The sequence below is a fragment of the Colias eurytheme genome, chromosome 13 (genome assembly GCF_061535395.1).
Source record: "Colias eurytheme isolate Ceu_HAF_F1 chromosome 13, ilColEury1 Martin Lab GWU primary, whole genome shotgun sequence".
Taxonomy (NCBI): domain Eukaryota; kingdom Metazoa; phylum Arthropoda; class Insecta; order Lepidoptera; family Pieridae; genus Colias; species Colias eurytheme.
This window is the reverse complement of record NC_142992.1, coordinates 4,683,923-4,701,537: the sequence shown is the minus strand read 5'-3', so window position 1 is coordinate 4,701,537 and position 17,615 is coordinate 4,683,923. Positions and strand designations below refer to the sequence as shown.

Here is a 17,615-nt window from a genome sequence, read left to right as displayed (position 1 = left end):
AAGAGGATTTGTAACACTATTAATTTATATTATTCACAATATTGTATTGGGCCTAGGATATAAACTGGTCGACACTTAATTGTTTAATGTATATGTATTATTATTATATAAATACATATATATAAGAACGCTATACAAATCTTTTCAAAAATACGAACGAAAAATAACCCAACATTCAAATTACATCTATAGCATTTAACTGCAAGTCACCCCTTCTAACCTCTCAATAAAGAAAAGCTCCAACTGCGAACAATTTCCGAGGTGTAAAAAATGTTCACGGAAAGCTACACAATTGACTCACCCAGCGTGCGGAAAACAATAGGCCGGCTTCTATACTTATGGCCTCCCCAGAGCGCGGCGACCGTCACTTGATACTGGGTGTCTGCCTCCAGCCCACTTAGGATTACTGCATCCGAGTTACCAGCCACTTCAAGCACCACTCTGTAACTAATCGACGATGAGTCAATTTCGAAATCAATTGAGTAAATTACAATAATGTTTCTTTCGAACGGGTGCAGATTGCAGATTTTCTTTATAAAGGGTGGACACCCGTTAAAAACAAAATCTATATCTTTATTATTATTATTAATCTACTCGAAACTCCCCATGATAAATATAGCTCTTTCTTTTTCCTTCAATTAACTATTTCTGTGTAGTGATCGTGCAAATTGGTTTAGCATTAATTGTTTCTAAACAAATGCTAAACATACATTAATTATGAAAACCAAACGTATAATTGGATAATCGTTTAAAAATAGTTTATTAAAAGCGTACACGTGTTACAAATAGGAATATAATTTTATTTCAATAACAAGCTATTTTAAATCTCTCGCTATAACACGTATCGAGTTCAAAGCGTGTCCTTTCACTGAAAAGCAGCACCTTTGATTCCCACAGTCTAGTTGTTTCATTTTTCTTTGCAAAAACAAAGTACGCCGTATAAAATAAGGTTTCAACTGCTGTATGAGAAAATATCATATTTTCTGCTTTATATAGTTTGCTTGGATTTTCTACATGGTACAGGATTTGTTGTAACGTGAATTTATTTGCTTGACATTTTTAAAGATACAATAAAAAAGTAAAGTTAAAGGTAAAGTTGAATTGTGTCGAGAAATGAGTTGTAATTAATTATTATATTTGCTAAACTAACCTTGAGATTAACATAATAATATTAAGAACCATAACCACTAATTGATTATTATTCAAGCATAATGTTGTTCTACTTCCATTATCTAAAGCTCTGATAGATGCTAAACGCCTTTTGCTTGTAAATTAGCTTGAATATTTATTAGTATGCTACAAAACCATTAAATGTATAAAATAAATCTGTACTTCAATAAGTTTTGTACGAAATCCACGACTTCAGAAGCGTTGCTTAAGGCTGGTTTCTCTTCGTTACCACATCGGTCGAAGTGGATCTAGCTACGAAAGTCTTCTTGAGAAATTTAATCTTGTCTCGTTGGAAAAGCGTCGACAGAGGCTAGAACTCATAACACTCCATAAAATCGTTCACTCATCTATTCACTCTCCGTCACTACTGTCAACTGTTAATTTTAATGCTTCATTTCGCTTCCGGACTAACAAAACTTTCTCTTTACCTTTAACCAGGAATAATACCTCCTTTTATAACCCCATATCTCGTTTCTGCCGTTTGTACAATGATTTATCCACAAGATTCCCCGATTTTGATATATTTGATCATCGAATAAACATATTCAAAGAACATGTCTGTCGAATCTTGAAATGATGTCCTAGTTTTGTTGTTAATGTATTGTGTAATGTAACCATTATTTTTATTGTCTTTCTTTTATATGTAATATTGAATTATCGAATTTTTAAATATGAATTTATTGTAATACGCTTTAGATAACTTTAAGCTGTATCCCATTGTAGTATTGTAATTGTACACATTTTGTTGGGTTGCGATCTGCTCGTAAAATTGATGTGGCGCCTATGGACCCGGCAAGATCGTAGCCTGTTGTGTGTATTTAATTTGAATAAATAAATAAATAAATAAATAAATCCAAGTGTTAAAAGGCAAAGTTCTGTTTTAAAATTCGTCATGAATATATGAGTGGAGTCAAAAAAATTAATGCTTTTCCATTATTTCATTAAAAAATGGACAGCTGAAACGAAACAAGGGTTGCTTTAATGCATGTTAACATGGAATTATGTATTTTCTGAAAGCCCAGTCAATTTAAGTCACTAAAAATAAATATTTAAACGAGTTTGTACTGCTTTTTAGTATGTTTTTTTCTGTTTGTATAAAGTCGACTGAATTAAAAATTGCTTAATATGTATTAATTTTAATCAAAAAATATAACGCTAAAGTAAATTTCTTGACTAGTTTCGTAGACAAGTTAAAAATTCGACTATCAAGCTCCTTTCAAAAGTCAAACCTCAAAAAACAAGTAGAAGAAAAATTTATCTTTACGCGATATTTCATTGAATGAATGTGCATGTTACGCCGCGGCTAGGAACTAGCACTAAATATCAATATGTAATACTGATTATGAGGACCTTGTCATAATATTATTATCTCCTACAAATGATGAAGGTATTTACAACATATTCATCAAAGCCATATCGAAGCATTACAGCGTAGCGTAATAGTTAACTGCGTATTCCACCTCTAGTTATTGAATTTTAATATATCAATATATTGAAATTCAATAAATATTAGGTATTATTTAATAGTTTAATGGATGATAATCATATGAAATTCACACATGAACTACTTTAATGCAAATTAAATCACACATAACACGCATAAAGCAACATGAAAATAATCCGCGCAATTATTCCGTTGAAAATCCACGTGTCGATTACAATAAATTTTACTCGATCGAAGTGGAACATAAAGCAATTATACGTTCATACATAAATGTATTAACAACTTAAGAACTTTAGCTCTAACAGAAGATTTATGTAACGCCCACCTGCACTCGAATTACGGTCAGAACATATGAACGGAATATCAAGCTTCATGTACAATATAAAGAGTAAATAAATTATGTAGAAAAGAGTAAATCTATCGTGTTATTTAGTGTTATTACTTTCTGGACGATTAATAAGCATCTTAGTGATTATATATCAGCCGCTTAACATACGAATTAACCAAATGTTTATTCTAAACATCATTAAATTATTCGCATTTGCGCAATAGATTAAAAAAAATAATAAATGATAGAAAAAGCTTTGTATCAAATTTTAAACGCTTCGCAAATCGCAATATATTCATTTATGTGAGATTCAAACATGCTACTTAGTTACGTATTTTATAGCAACAATAACTGCTTGAAGTGACCGTGTAAAACACTGAAAACTGTCCATATTTTAAGAGTTAACCTAGTCACATTCATAGATTCTATAAATATCTAAATATTTATAAATAAATAAAATAACAAGATTATTATTAAAAAAACAAAATACCCGACTGCACACTAAATAAAGGGAAATTTAGAAAAAATATTATTATGTCTTTATCCCGTGGGACTTTTAGGATAAAATGTATCCTATGACACTCCCGTAATCAAGACAAATCTAACGATACCTCATACATCAAAACCCATCAAGCCGTTTAGGCTACAGGTGGTCACAAAGGAAAAGACATACATACATACTTACATACACTCGAAAAACATTACCCTCCTTCTTTGGCAGTCGGGTAAAAAGCCCGTTTATTTCCAATCCACAAGAAAAGTTTTGATACAGGTAGTTTACATACTTAAAGCTATTTTACATATTAAAATGACACTATTTTTTTAACTTAAATTTTAATTCCTAATACGTACTTAATTCATTTTTTTTCTATTTTTTTTTCATTTTTTTATATTTAGATATATTTAGGCCTATATCTAAATATTTAGATATATTTAGGCCTATATCTAAATATATACATATATTATAAAAGATTAAGAGTAAACCATTGTTTTCATGTAGCGATAGTATTTAGATATGCTTTAAAAATCTACGTACTACGGTTAACTAAAACACGACTACGGTCGGTGTTTATAATGAAAATTAGTTACAATACAACTGTACAATAAATAAGTAAATACATTGTAATATTCTCGTGATCAGCGCATCTTACCTCGCGTCAGAGGGCTTGTAAGTGACGTCATACTTTTCCACCAACTCTGCTGTAGTGGACCAAGACACGCGTACCGTCGTGGGGTTCAGAAAGGTGACAGTTATATTCTCAGGCACCCCTGGGCCCATCGAACCTATGAAAAATAAAATAATTTAAATTTTTTAAAAGTTTTAGTATAACACTTTCTTACTGTGGTTTTATGTAGAGATCGAGAGCACAAGAAACATATTAATAATTTTAATGTTTGTTTATTCATCGATTCAAAATTAAATTATTAAAATAACTTTATGCTATGTTACTTGGAAGTTTTATCACCAATACGTATATACCTATAAAATATCAAATGTATGGTTTATCACTCAGCAAAAAATTCTATTACAAGTAGTACCGGCGATACTTAGTATGAATTTTAGTACTGAAGCTGTTAATATTATAAGGAATGTAGATTGCGAGGTTAAAATGTAGAGAGTTTGGGTAGACAGTCTGAGATCGCAATGTTTGTACACATTTTAAAGAGCTTAAAGACTAAATGGTGATAATTGCTATACTTGTCTCTGTTGTATGTTTTCAAATTATTAAATTAAACTGACGTAAATCTTTGAACAGTATTTATTGAAGCATTATTGGAAAGATTTAATTTCTTGTGCCTACGTTTCTAAGTGTTAGGTAGATATAATTACGGTACTGTAGATATTATGTTTTTACTATATATTTGTTACACAAAAAACATATTGATATACTTAGTAATTAATCTTATATCTGTATAATGATAGCTTAGGTAGGAAAAAATATGTAATCGGACTTCTTCAAGATGCTGAACCAAGAAACTACACAGAAAACTAACACAAAGTTCGTTAAAATTTTAATCAAGCTTAAGTTTAACTTAGCCATTAAACAAGTTTAATACTTTAAAACTTACGCCTTGAAGAATGTTTTACAAAGGAGTAGCAAAGTTAGACGTAAAGATGACAATTTTTGAGATCTTAATATTTAACTACATAACAAGGATAATTAGCTAAAAACATATACAGTGGTATTGTTTTAAAACAATAGAACTGAAAAAAAGTACTTAGGTACTTATATTAACAATTAAATAAAAATAAATAAATAAAAAAAAAGTATGTCTTGAAAATATGTATACCTGTTCTTTTAATAAAATCTGTTTTGCACTAGAATCCCATGGGTAGTTCATATGTAAATGACTCCAAGGTTCAGGTACAAGAGATTGCAAAAGGTTCTCCAATATGGAAAATAGTCGGTTACCCGTCCACGATATTGTTAATATTAAATACTAGCGGTCCACCCCGGCTTCGCCCGTGGTACATATTTACGTTTTCTCCACATAAAGACCATCCTCGTACTTCAAGGAATATAATAAAAAAAGAATTATCGAAATCGGTTCAGCCGTTCTCGAGTTATGCGCTTACCAACACATTTTGCGATTCATTTTTATATATAAGATACAAATATGCCTTTGTTTTACGTTTACTATTCTAAAAGTGGAACATGTTGACATAACCTTTACTGTTTGCCAATGTACCTAGGTTATGTAGGAGTGTCATTTAAAATGTGTATATTTAGCAGTGTTAATAAGTAATTAGAACTGGATAAATAAAAACGGAAAATAAATAACAGTTGAGGACGTGCGAGTAAATATGATGAAAAAAATAAAGAAGAATAAATATCTATAGACTACAGTCTATAGATATACACAGCATAGGACTTTGAGTAAATGAGGTAGAACAATGACTAAATCCAATTAAACTTAACACGTTAATTTTCTATTTCCATCGTTATTCATATTATTATGAGAACAACACAAATATGGAACAACACTAAAAATAATAGGGTAAAGCTTGACAGCCCGTGTCGTCACAACTAAGGATTAACAGCAACACATTTTTCATTTAACGTAGGTTTAATCGGATTTGTAATAATCCCGCTTAACTGTTCGCTTTGTAAATATTTATGTCACAATAAATTGATATATCTCGTCACAGCTGAACTTAGATTTAATCACGTTTTCAAATTTATTGAATTGGTGTAATTGAAATATGAATTTATATCACTAGAAATCTCTGAGTCTTTTGAATATAATTCAAACTTGTTATTATTTGAAACTATGCTAATTAAATTTTGTTGGAATTGGAATAAAATATTTTCTATAGAGACACCATTTCAGACTAGATATTATCTACGTTAGAATTAAAATGTGTTCGGAGTATTAACTCACAATTTCTACAAACTAATATGTACCAGATAATACGTACAATAGAGTTGTTTCCAGGGATTGTTTTGTCGGTTTCTGATAAAATTTTGTTGGAAATATGTTTCTATAATCGAAATATGAAATCTAAATAAAGCCATGTGTCAAAATTACAATATAATTTACAATAAAAAGATGAAAAAAGAAGTTTAAAAGTAGGTAGGTACTAATATGTCTCCAATTCACAAGAAATTTGGTTTTCACTGTGGTTTTTCATAACTATTTCTAATTAGTTTTCACTATAGGTTCATGAAAAAAATATTTTACCTGCCTTCTTATACCATAGTTACCTTAAACGTTCTACAACCAGATTAAAGATAATAAACACTTTATTTTATAGAACAAGACCACACAACATAAGTTACAAAGCGTGGCTGTCGCTTCATTGTTCAAACCACTTCAATGCAGCCATTGAAAGGAATCAATAGATCGACACGATTTCTATGTAAATGAATATTCTGTGGAACACGATGATATGCTTTGTTCCACTGCAGTTTTTAATCCATACTAATATTATAAATGCGAAAGTAACTCTGTCTGTCTGTCTGTTACTCAATCACGCCTAAACTACTGACAATTTGCATGAAATTTGGTATGGAGATATTTTGATACCCAAGAAAGGACATAGGCTACATTTTATTGCGAAATATTATGTACCACGGGCGAAGCCGGGGCGGACCTCTAGTTCACTATAAAATGCTAGTATTAGTAAGGCATATTAGAAATTACCTAGATGAGACTATATTGCATTGAAGTGACATTTTAATTGAAAGTAGTGAGAGATAAATTATTAAATTGAAAATGCATTGCAAGAATCAAGATGCAACATTATTTATTTCAGTTTTTAAATATAATATTCTATTATAATCGATGTTTTCAAATCAAAAACATTTTGTAATTCATTATAGCTTTTAATCTCGGCTCCATTTTTTTGTAAGATTTATAAACTATTTTTAACATTTCTTATCTTAATCCAAGTGGTGAAAAATCCATCAAAGCGAAAAAATTGCGTTCAGTTGTTTTTGAATAGGATGTGGTGCAGATAATTAACCGTATCTTATTGATAACTAGATTATTTTCTATTCTCTTGTAGATAAATACATTTTGTTTACAGCAGTGTACCCACCAGCGTTTGCGTATCGAAGAAGGAAAGAGAACACAAGAGCGATGGCGGCGGTGTGCGCGAGCGGCGCTCGCCGCATGTCGCGCCCACGCGGCCGCTCATGCCATGCCGCTTCTGAGAACAAAATAGAAATATCAGTACATAGGTACTACAGACAAGTGATCTTTATATGAGAATGGACAAACGCGCGTTTGGGACGCCTTGGTAAGGTAGTTTCACGGCCCGTCTACTATATATTTTCAAGAAAAAAGCGTATTAGTTTGGTATTTTGGTAAAAGGTCGGCAAAGCATCTAAGCAACAATCTAAAAACACTAACAGTGTTGATGATCACTTAAAATTAGGTGGCCTATCTGCACATTTGATTGATATAACACAGATAATAATATTATAATAGATACTATACTAGGCAGGAGTATCGCACGCACCGAACAATATTTCGATCAATAGTACCTATTTTCTTTTTTTCTTAATTAACATACAAATAAGTTTTAATCACTAATGACTTCATAAATTTCCATTCCTTATCTAAATAGTAAACGCCTCTCCAGCCGTATCGAGCCGTGCCCTATAACATAGCACGCAGCGCCAAAAGCCCTTAAAATGTTAATGTTTTATTCCATTATTGGTGTCGAAGTACTAGAAGCTTATTATTAGCTTATACTGGTATTAATATAGTTCTAATACACGTTCCGTCCGACATATTGAGTTTCTTATTAGATCGTCTAACTTTATTATTGTCTATATTCCGGGTACAAATTCTTATTGTGAGTATTTAACTATTATATTGATATTATTTATTTGTTATCTTTTGACCTAAAAAGAAGCTATGAATATAGTTTCAATAGTCCTCATATTATATTGGTAAATCCAAAGACTTCATAAACTAAAATAGTTTATGGATTTATTCAATCATACTACTTTTAAGAGCTCGACTTTCTCTTAATTGTTATAATAAATAAAAATATTTACAAGCGCGTACAGCTTTTAAAACTTACATCTTTAAAAAATAATAAAAATGACATATACCATACATGACATATTTGAACAGTCTTTAATTTATCGGAGCGTAGTTTCCAAGTGAGCATCCATATAGCCCTTCCTCCATACATAAAAAAGTATATAGAGCGTATTTTCATGAAATTTTCAGTACACTACACGTCAAAAGCAACGATGTAAACATTCAGTAACTACATATGGGAATACTAGTGGCTCTAAATACAAATAAAGCGCCGAATATACAAGCGTTGTTTAAACAAGACGAAGCGCTATTTATTTTATTTCGCGCTGTTGATCATGGTTATGTGAACTGTTCATAATTAAATGGTTTTTGAATGCCATATGCAATAGTGTCTATTCAGTTCAAAGTACAATGTCGTAGTTGCACGTAAACACGTAATGTTACAATTAAACATAGGTATATTGAATACTTATTTATGTATTTTTTTTTATAATCTATAGGCAGACGTTTGAACACAATCCCACCTGATGGAAAGCAGCGATGTGGTTTGCTTGGGTGCACGACTGCCTAGGAGGAGCCTATTCACCCTAGCTTTGAAGAGGTCCAGGATAAATAGTGGTAGGGAGTGAATTCCATTGTTTGGCTGTTTTAATTATGAAAGAAGACTCGAAGCGACGAGTTCGAATGTTAGGGATATCCACAATGAAAGGATGAAACCCCTCGGCACGCCTCGAAGTACGATTAAGGAATTAATGTTCTCGTTAAATATATAAAATAAAAGATTCTCACACAAGTTAGCAATTAGCGTTTCGAAATTACCTTCGTTTTAATTAATTATTTCTTACGCTTAAGTACTAAGAACTTCAATTCTACCAGTTCAATCTTTTAAACAAGAAAAGTCCATAGACATCCCAACAAAAAGCCGACGATCATTTCGTAAAACTAACAATCCCTAAAGAGTAGTAAAACATTATTTAGCTCGCCACCTTTCATCTGAAATTCAGCACTCAATTACAATTCCAGATGGGAACTTCAAAAAACTTGGGTTCAAAAGCGGTAGTAACAGCATATTAATGACGCATCACAAGGCGTAAAGCCTCTTATAATGAGAGCGCTTGAAGTGTTCCGGATCCGTAGCCAGAGCTCGCCTTTATAGCGAAACTTTCATAAGTTCCCTTTTATTTGCTGTTACATTAAGCATTTTGTTTACCCAGATTTCGCATAAAACAATTCTCATGTTCCGCTCGAGCGTGAATTGTACAAGAATATTTGGTTTCTGATTTTTCTATCGCGGCGTAGTGCGGAAAATTTTGGGAATTATTGAATTGTATGGCTTATTGTCGACACAAATATTTGAGTATTGTGGACGCCATTATGTTTATTTTTTTTGCGTCGAACTAAATTGTATATCAATATTATCAAAAAGCAACTTCATCAATTCATATAACGTTGGTGTATAAAATTAATTAAACGTAAATTTTAACATAAAATAAACAGCAATTAGCAAGTGAGCATTTCCTTTTCAAAGAAAATTCCTTAACCCTTAAAGCTTTTCTGTCACTTTTTTAGTACATGTACTTATTGCCGTGTAAATCTTGAACGTTCCAAAAAATCTAGAAAATTGACTACGTTGGAGAAAATACGATAACAATCCTTTATTTTTCTCCTACATACCAATTATAGAGAACATTTGATTCGTGTGCTAGGTGACTGTTGAATTTAGGGATTCCCGGAATTAGTGATGGTTTGTGTTTCTGGTCAATAATAGCTTTAATGAAATAGTTTCCATGTTTGATTGCTATTGATATAACTTTCAGGTGAGATAAACTGTTGTTTTTGCTCTAAAGATGATGAAATATTCAAATAATTCTATGACAAAATATTCGAAATATAGCTGGTCCGTTTTTTGGGACAGTGCCGTAGATACAGGTAACTAAGAACCCATTGGCATGTCCCAAAAAACGGACGTTGCCATGATTCGTACTTTAATAAAATATCACTTTTATGGGATTTTCTTGCTTTAGAGTCTTTAATTATATGTAGAATTATTTTTAATTAAGTTCAAAATGACGAATATAATCTAAGACCAGTTAAATCTGTTGGGTCTACAATAGAACCGGGAGTTCCTCGACCTCCACATGCATTTCGTCTAAATGTCCTAATCATCGGCCAAATATCACTTTACATTTTAGAAAAACCATTATTTTTTGTATTAAATGAAACCAAAGGTTACTCGACACGAAATAATTAATGTTATTTAACATTCCACACAACTAAATAGTGTGATTGAGCTCGAGAGGGCTCAATTATCATTTGTTAGGTATTTAATTAAAATTGAAGAATTTTTTGTTATAATAGATAGTGAAAATACTGAGATACAATAAAACAATAAAATGCTACTTGAAATTGTTTTCAATTGTGTTATATTAAGTGAATTTTATTTTTTTTCATTCTTATTTTATAAGCTGTATTACAGCGTTGTCCGTTTTTTGAGACAACAATGAAGGCGGGGTTCTTGGCAAAGGCCGTTTTAACGGACATCCTGAAAAACCTACTTACAGAAAATTTGTTTTATTTTTTTCTCTACTATAATATTTTTTAATCAATAACTATCACTAAAATCAATTCAGGTCATATCTGGGTACATTATATCAGGGCTTGCCGTGTTAAGGGTTAATAACATTATCTTTACTTCAAACACAGTAAATGTCCATTTAGCGACAGTTATTCATTACTGCTAATCTGTTCTCTAGAGGTCCTAATGAAAAAGGTACGATTGCTCAAAGTCACAAGTCCTTAAGTTCGTATTAAGACGATTTTGTTTCGGAATAAGCCTCTTAGACATAATGGCTCAAAGAGATTTCACTTACAAGATTTGTGTTCTTAGTAATTACGCATGTCTAATGTGTTCAAGATAATAAGGTATACATTTGTATACGTACGTTAATTGACGGCTTGAATATTGTAATATTATAATTAAATTTTCGAATACAAAGAATAAAAAATCGTGTTCGTTTTTAGTCAAGGATTTAATTTCAAGCATGACATTGTGTCTCTCATGTTCCTTTGTTCAACGGTTTATTTGTTACCCGTAAAATTTTCACCAAAATTTCGCGTGACCGGCTGCTACGTTATTTTTTATTTTACGTTTTATAAATTAGTGTTGAAAATTTTTTTTTTTTGTATAACGGAAATTAGATCAAAATTTAAAATTTAAGCCTTATAAAGTTTAATGATTTAAATCTCTTTATGTATATTATATTACGTTTCGCACTAAAGTTTAAATAATTATATCAAATCTGAAAATGATCCAAATAGTTTACTTTAGGTTTTATTATTTATCTTTTTGTTGTAATGGCGATAGTTTCCCTTTATCTTGAAATATACTTCTAATAAATTAGACGTCTTAATAGCTTAAACATAATAATATAAATCTCCTTAATATTTAAGGAGAAAGAAACCGGTGTGACTTGTCCCACAAAGTTTATGAAAAATGATAGTGAGATATAATTTGCTTTTTACAACATATTTTATAAATTCTAGCTGTAAAACAATATTCTTATCTGGTCCCTAAACTTTTATTACAATGATAAACCCGTATTATTCACGTCTGGAACCGCTCCCAACTTATGAAACTAAATGCACTTAGAGATAAGACCAAGTCATCCGAATCACAGGTCAATTTAAACGAATCATCTGAATTTCACTATTTATTTGGCGAATATTATGCGGCGAATAGCGAATGCGAGCTGCAGCTTAGGGCCGTTTTTTCAATTATTGGTTAAAACTTACCCGTCTAATTAAGTATTACACGATATACTAAAATGTCACCTGTAAACTGTCAAATACGGGCAATTAGTACATTTTTGAAATGGTAACGTTATTCGATGAATAAGTTTTAAACAAAGATTGAAAAATCTGCAGTCCTTAGATAAATTTAATTTATTCTATTGTTGACCTTCGATTCCGATACTGGATATATTCAATTTTGCATCAAATCATACAATTTATCATAAAACAATCGAACATAATTATGAAAATAATTAATGAAAACATTCACAATTACATTGTGAATTTTCAATGCTTCACTTTATTACTTTTGCGTTTATATGAAATATCATTTATTAATTTGCTTTTATTTAAAATTTAAATTAAGATAAAGCTGTTTCCAAACAGACTTTTTTTTTTATAGTGGGGAAATCTTCCAAAGATACCCACGGCCCCCGGGGAAGGAGCCGTGGGTTATGTCGGATTCTTACCGACTAAAACCCGCGGGTATTTGTTAGAATTCTTCCGCGACAAACAGACTTTCCATTTTATAATGTATGAATTTAAATTACAAACGAAAATTAATCGAACTGAAGAAGAATACTATTGTATGATTTTGTTTTGTAAAATAATAATTTCCATCAAACGTTACCTTCGGCATTTTAGGTAAACCATGGATTATTATGTAAACACTGCGATTTGAAAGCATTATGAAGCCCCACATATTATACGCAGAGAACCACTTATTGATTTTACTAGTTCACAGTCAACTTGTTAATATCATTAGGCACTTACAACCTTTCAGTTGCGAACCAATTGCTATGTTTCTTCGAAGTTATAAATTAATATTATCTTGGATGAATTTCTCAGTAGACGCTCGTACCTCATTACGGTTCTTGTTTATTGGAAATAATATATGTTATCAGTATTGAAAAGTATGTTTTATACTTTGCATCAATAAGGTTATGCTCTTTTACGCACTTTAATATAATTACGTAATTAAATATTGTATTTTACTGAAAACACTGACTGTACATTCAAATTTTCATCATTGTTAATTTTTAAAGTAGCCATCCTGAAAATTAAATATAAAATACATTATAACGAATGTTTTAATAAGTGAGGGAGTATGAATGTTAATACCTACACAGTGAGCTTTCAAATATTTATAGAATACAGGGTCTCCAAAACGCGATTAGCCATCACAGAATCAATAATATTTATTGTGAAGATTTTTTCATATCACATTATTATATTAATTACTAGTTTCTAGTAAAACTGTTGGAGGTAAATATTTTGTTTAACTTTTTATAAAAAAAATAGGTACCTACTTTATAAAACTGGATGGGTTACACAACGTAGAAACAAAATGGAAATGGAAAATTCACGACTTAATAATAATTAACTGTGTAAGCTGCATAACGACGTTTGTTTTAAAATTTCTTTCCAAGGAACTTTTTATTCAATAAATACTTAAACAGGTCAAGACAGAGGTCAAATTCCTCTTTATTGTATCACGTATTTAAATTTTTCTTCACTTTTCCTTTTTGATTATTTTTCGTCTGGGTTTTGGTTTTCGGAAATTGAAAACGTAAAATCCATTACGACGATTGAATAAAATGGTTTTTTATCTGATGTTCTGCATCTTTTTAAATGGAAACCACCCGGTGTTCTCTTGGTTTAAGTAAATAATATATAGATGCATATTACGTCCGTTTCACTGATCGATTTTTTAATTCAAAATACGGTGAACTATAAAATTTATAAAATTTGCGTCATTTTATTTTATTTTTCGTTCAATCTAATAATTTAATTCAATTTAAATTTATAGGGTTTTTATTAAACATACAATGCGAGACTACAATATAGTGGTACCTATTAATTATTACCTCACGAGTTAAAAGGTAATTTACTTTACTCAAGATATAATATATTATTGCAAACCGTATATAACTTAAATTAATATATCAATCACATTAGATCAAACATCTAGTTCGTCAACAAACGAAAACTAATTTCTTATTCAAACTTGACCTTCAAAACTTCTCACGAACTTTACCCTCTGGTCCGAATTAGTGGCATCAAGGAAGATCTTAATTAGTTTTCTAAATAAGAGACTTATTACTTTAGCAGTAAGTTTCACATTTATTTAATAGAAACTGTATAAGTTATTACAGTAGATGTTATTTGAAGTAATTTCTGTACACATTTAGATAATCAATTAGCAACTAGGCACAAATTTCTGATTAAATACCAACTTTTAAAATAAATAAATAAGCTTTCACATTTTCACACATAAACTTTATTAAATTATTAATTTGCCTTTTAATTCTTAAGTTAATAATGCTGACGGTTTTAGCTATCTAGATTAATAAATATTTAAACTTGTAATTAACAAGTCACGCAAACTATAACAAAATTAAAACATTACTTGTAGGCCGAAACTAATTATTCCAGGCATAACGTACATACAAATGAACTTACAAATGAATACCCTCTTAACCTTACCACCTTTAAAGATTGCTAATAAATACTAGAAAGGTTATAATTGAATCAATAAGAGTAAAAGGAACGCTTAAAACGCAATGTTTCTATCACGTTCCATTATTTGCTTTTAAATTGATTATTGAATTGAATGCTTTACAATATCCTTACAATACTCAAAGGGCAAATTGAGTTCTTACGATTATTGATTCCATTGAAATTCAAACAGTATGTGAAGCGAATCATTGAGTGAATGGGTGTGACAATAAAAGTCCCAGACGTCGAGATTTTTACGTAAACATAAAAGCCCGGTTCTGTATGGAATACTAACAATGTAAAGGAGTTGGGAAATCTCATAAAAGATATGAGCCCACTTGAGATTGATTCTATCAAAATATAAAGAGAGCTTTTTGTGTAATTTTCAATTGTAGAAAGAAGAAATATGGATACAATTTTAACAAGGATTAGTGAACACCGTACAGGTACAGTCTAGCGTACCGACATAGTATCTATATTGGTGCCGATTTAGATTATTGCCTTTCTTCGAAAATGTTTAGTCCTCTCACTACATTATTAAACAAATCTGACTAAATTACACTTCAATAAATTTCGGTTTTATAAAAGCTATTACTTATTGTAAACCCCATTTAATGAACTTCTCATAACAATACAAATTTCTAATAAATTCCAAATAACTGTAATTCAGCTCGTTTTATGTTAGCATTTAAATATTCCACAGTAAATAGGTTCATCGTACAGTTCCGAAGTTAATTAGGAATGGAACTCAACTTGGAACAAGTTTCACAATGTTGGTAGCATTTGTTGGAATACACTTTTCAATTAATCCTGCGTCATAGTCAGGTTACGGTTTGTGTTCGTCCTTTTTTGACATATCATAAATTATAACATATTATATTCAACACACTGGTAAAATATAATAAGCGGTATTAAGTTTTTAATCTATACTAATATTATAAAGAGGAAAGGTTTGTATGTATGGTTTTCACGCATAAACTACGGGACCGATTTTGATGAAATTTGGCACAGATAATCTTTAGACCCTGAGAAAGAACATAGGCTACCTTTTATTGCGAAATATGTACCACGGGCGAAGCCGGGGCGGACCGCTAGTTAGTCATAAAAAGGGACGAATGAAACTCATTTGAATCTCATCCCTCGCATGATAAATTTAACTTGAAAATGATTGAGTAACTTTTAGGGACATAAAATCTATACTACCCAGCAGCAGGTGTAAGAATGGACCCATATCAATCTCAAGTCACTCTTGGTATATTTAAAGATAAATTTATAATGTGACGTCAATAAATGACAATTTTACGGAAAAACATCATCATCATCAGCCCATATACGTTCCCACTGCTGGGACACGGGCCTCCTATGAGGGTACAGGCCATAATCCACCACGCTGGCCAAGTGCGGGTTGGCGGATGACACAAATCGTCGAACTTTTGATTCTTCGACATGTGGGTTTCCTCACGATGTTTTCCTTCACCGTTCGAGCAGTGGTGATGTTACAACATGCGCAGATAAATTGAAAAATCAATTTATTTCCTGCGCGCTCGCCCGGTCTCGAACCCCGGACTTATCGATTCGAAGTCCGAGGTCTCACCACTAAGCCACCACTACGGAAAAACATGAACTCCGTAAAAGGTATCAAGATGGAACTTCCTTCAGGACATTAATTGCTTAGCATGTGTAGGTCATACATCACGGTCTTTCAATTACAAGCTTCCCAGCACCCCGGGAATCCATCTATCTTAATTAAGGCCTCTAAATTATCCTACGTTAATTCTGTTTATTCATTACTCGGAAACTTTGTAGCGTACTTGTGAATACAGATAAAAAATCAAACTTATTATACGGAGTAATATAGTATAAACATAGATTTTTATATATTATGCGATATGTTTTGAATTCTGTACGAAATTATAATTCTTTCGAAGAGGTTAAAGTTGAAAGTTATAAACTACGTTGAGTATTTGTAAAAAGAAAGCTTTTTCATAACTTTTCGCGGGTTCAGGTACCTGGAAACTTGAAAAGATTTGCAAACCGAAAACATTAGATTTTAAAAAGAAAGTAATGTGTACAATTTTGCGTTCATCACAATTTCTTTATGTTTCATTAAATTGTTGAGGCACATATTATAATATATTATGGCTAAAATACATATATAGCTATTTTTATTAGGATAAAGCATACACAACGGCATAAAACTTCAGTAGAGAGAAATAGAACCTTTAATTAATTATATATTAATACATTCTTCAAGTAGATTTACGTTTATAAAAAGGTATTTGTACTTACTCTACATAAAATATCATCATATAATAACAAACTGCAACACAATGAACATACGAACATTATATAGACGTACCTAACGACACAAGTATATTTTTTTCAACTAAGTTACTTAGGATTAATAACATAAGAAAGGAAAAGCAATTACAATATTTATACAAGGCTTTCTTTGGGTCTTATTACATTCCAGTAACAAATACATATTACTGTATGGGGATAAATAGATAATTTCGAACGGTCTACATAGATTTTATTAAAGGAAAAACTATATTAACTATGTTATAATGAAAATACAACTTGGTTATTATTACGAAACCTTAGTCGTAGAAACTCGTTTGAATCGAGCTTGTTTCTTTAATATGGCATGATTGCAAATTATAAAATGTACCTAAAATCCTAGGTATATATATATATATATATAATCCTAGGTATAAGAATACGATTACAATATTTTCACCAGAAAAAAATACAACAAAATTAAAAAAAAAATAGGTTTATATCAAGATATTGTTACCCTAACATGTCAAATCAATAGAAATATGTATTGCAAAATAAAATAGGAACGTGTGAAGGAAATTGTAATTGGAAACACATCACGTGGAA

General features: G+C 30.9%; 1 protein-coding gene across 2 annotated transcripts in view; it reads right to left on the bottom strand.

Moving 5' to 3' along the window:
- Nucleotides 1–17,615, bottom strand: part of LOC149903359 (uncharacterized) — a 71,472-nt gene that overhangs the window by 28,995 nt on the left and 24,862 nt on the right. Inside the window, exons 2-4 of one of the 2 annotated variants that reach the window (XM_090108614.1) lie at nt 7,486–7,596; nt 4,094–4,226; nt 302–447 (exon numbers count right to left, since the gene is read on the bottom strand). In XM_090108614.1, the coding sequence (XP_089964740.1) occupies nt 302–447; nt 4,094–4,226; nt 7,486–7,561 (355 nt within the window). In that variant the 5' untranslated portion in view covers nt 7,562–7,596. The remainder of the gene's footprint in view (nt 1–301; nt 448–4,093; nt 4,227–7,485; nt 7,597–17,615) is intronic. The other variant, XM_090108615.1, reaches the window with a different exon arrangement.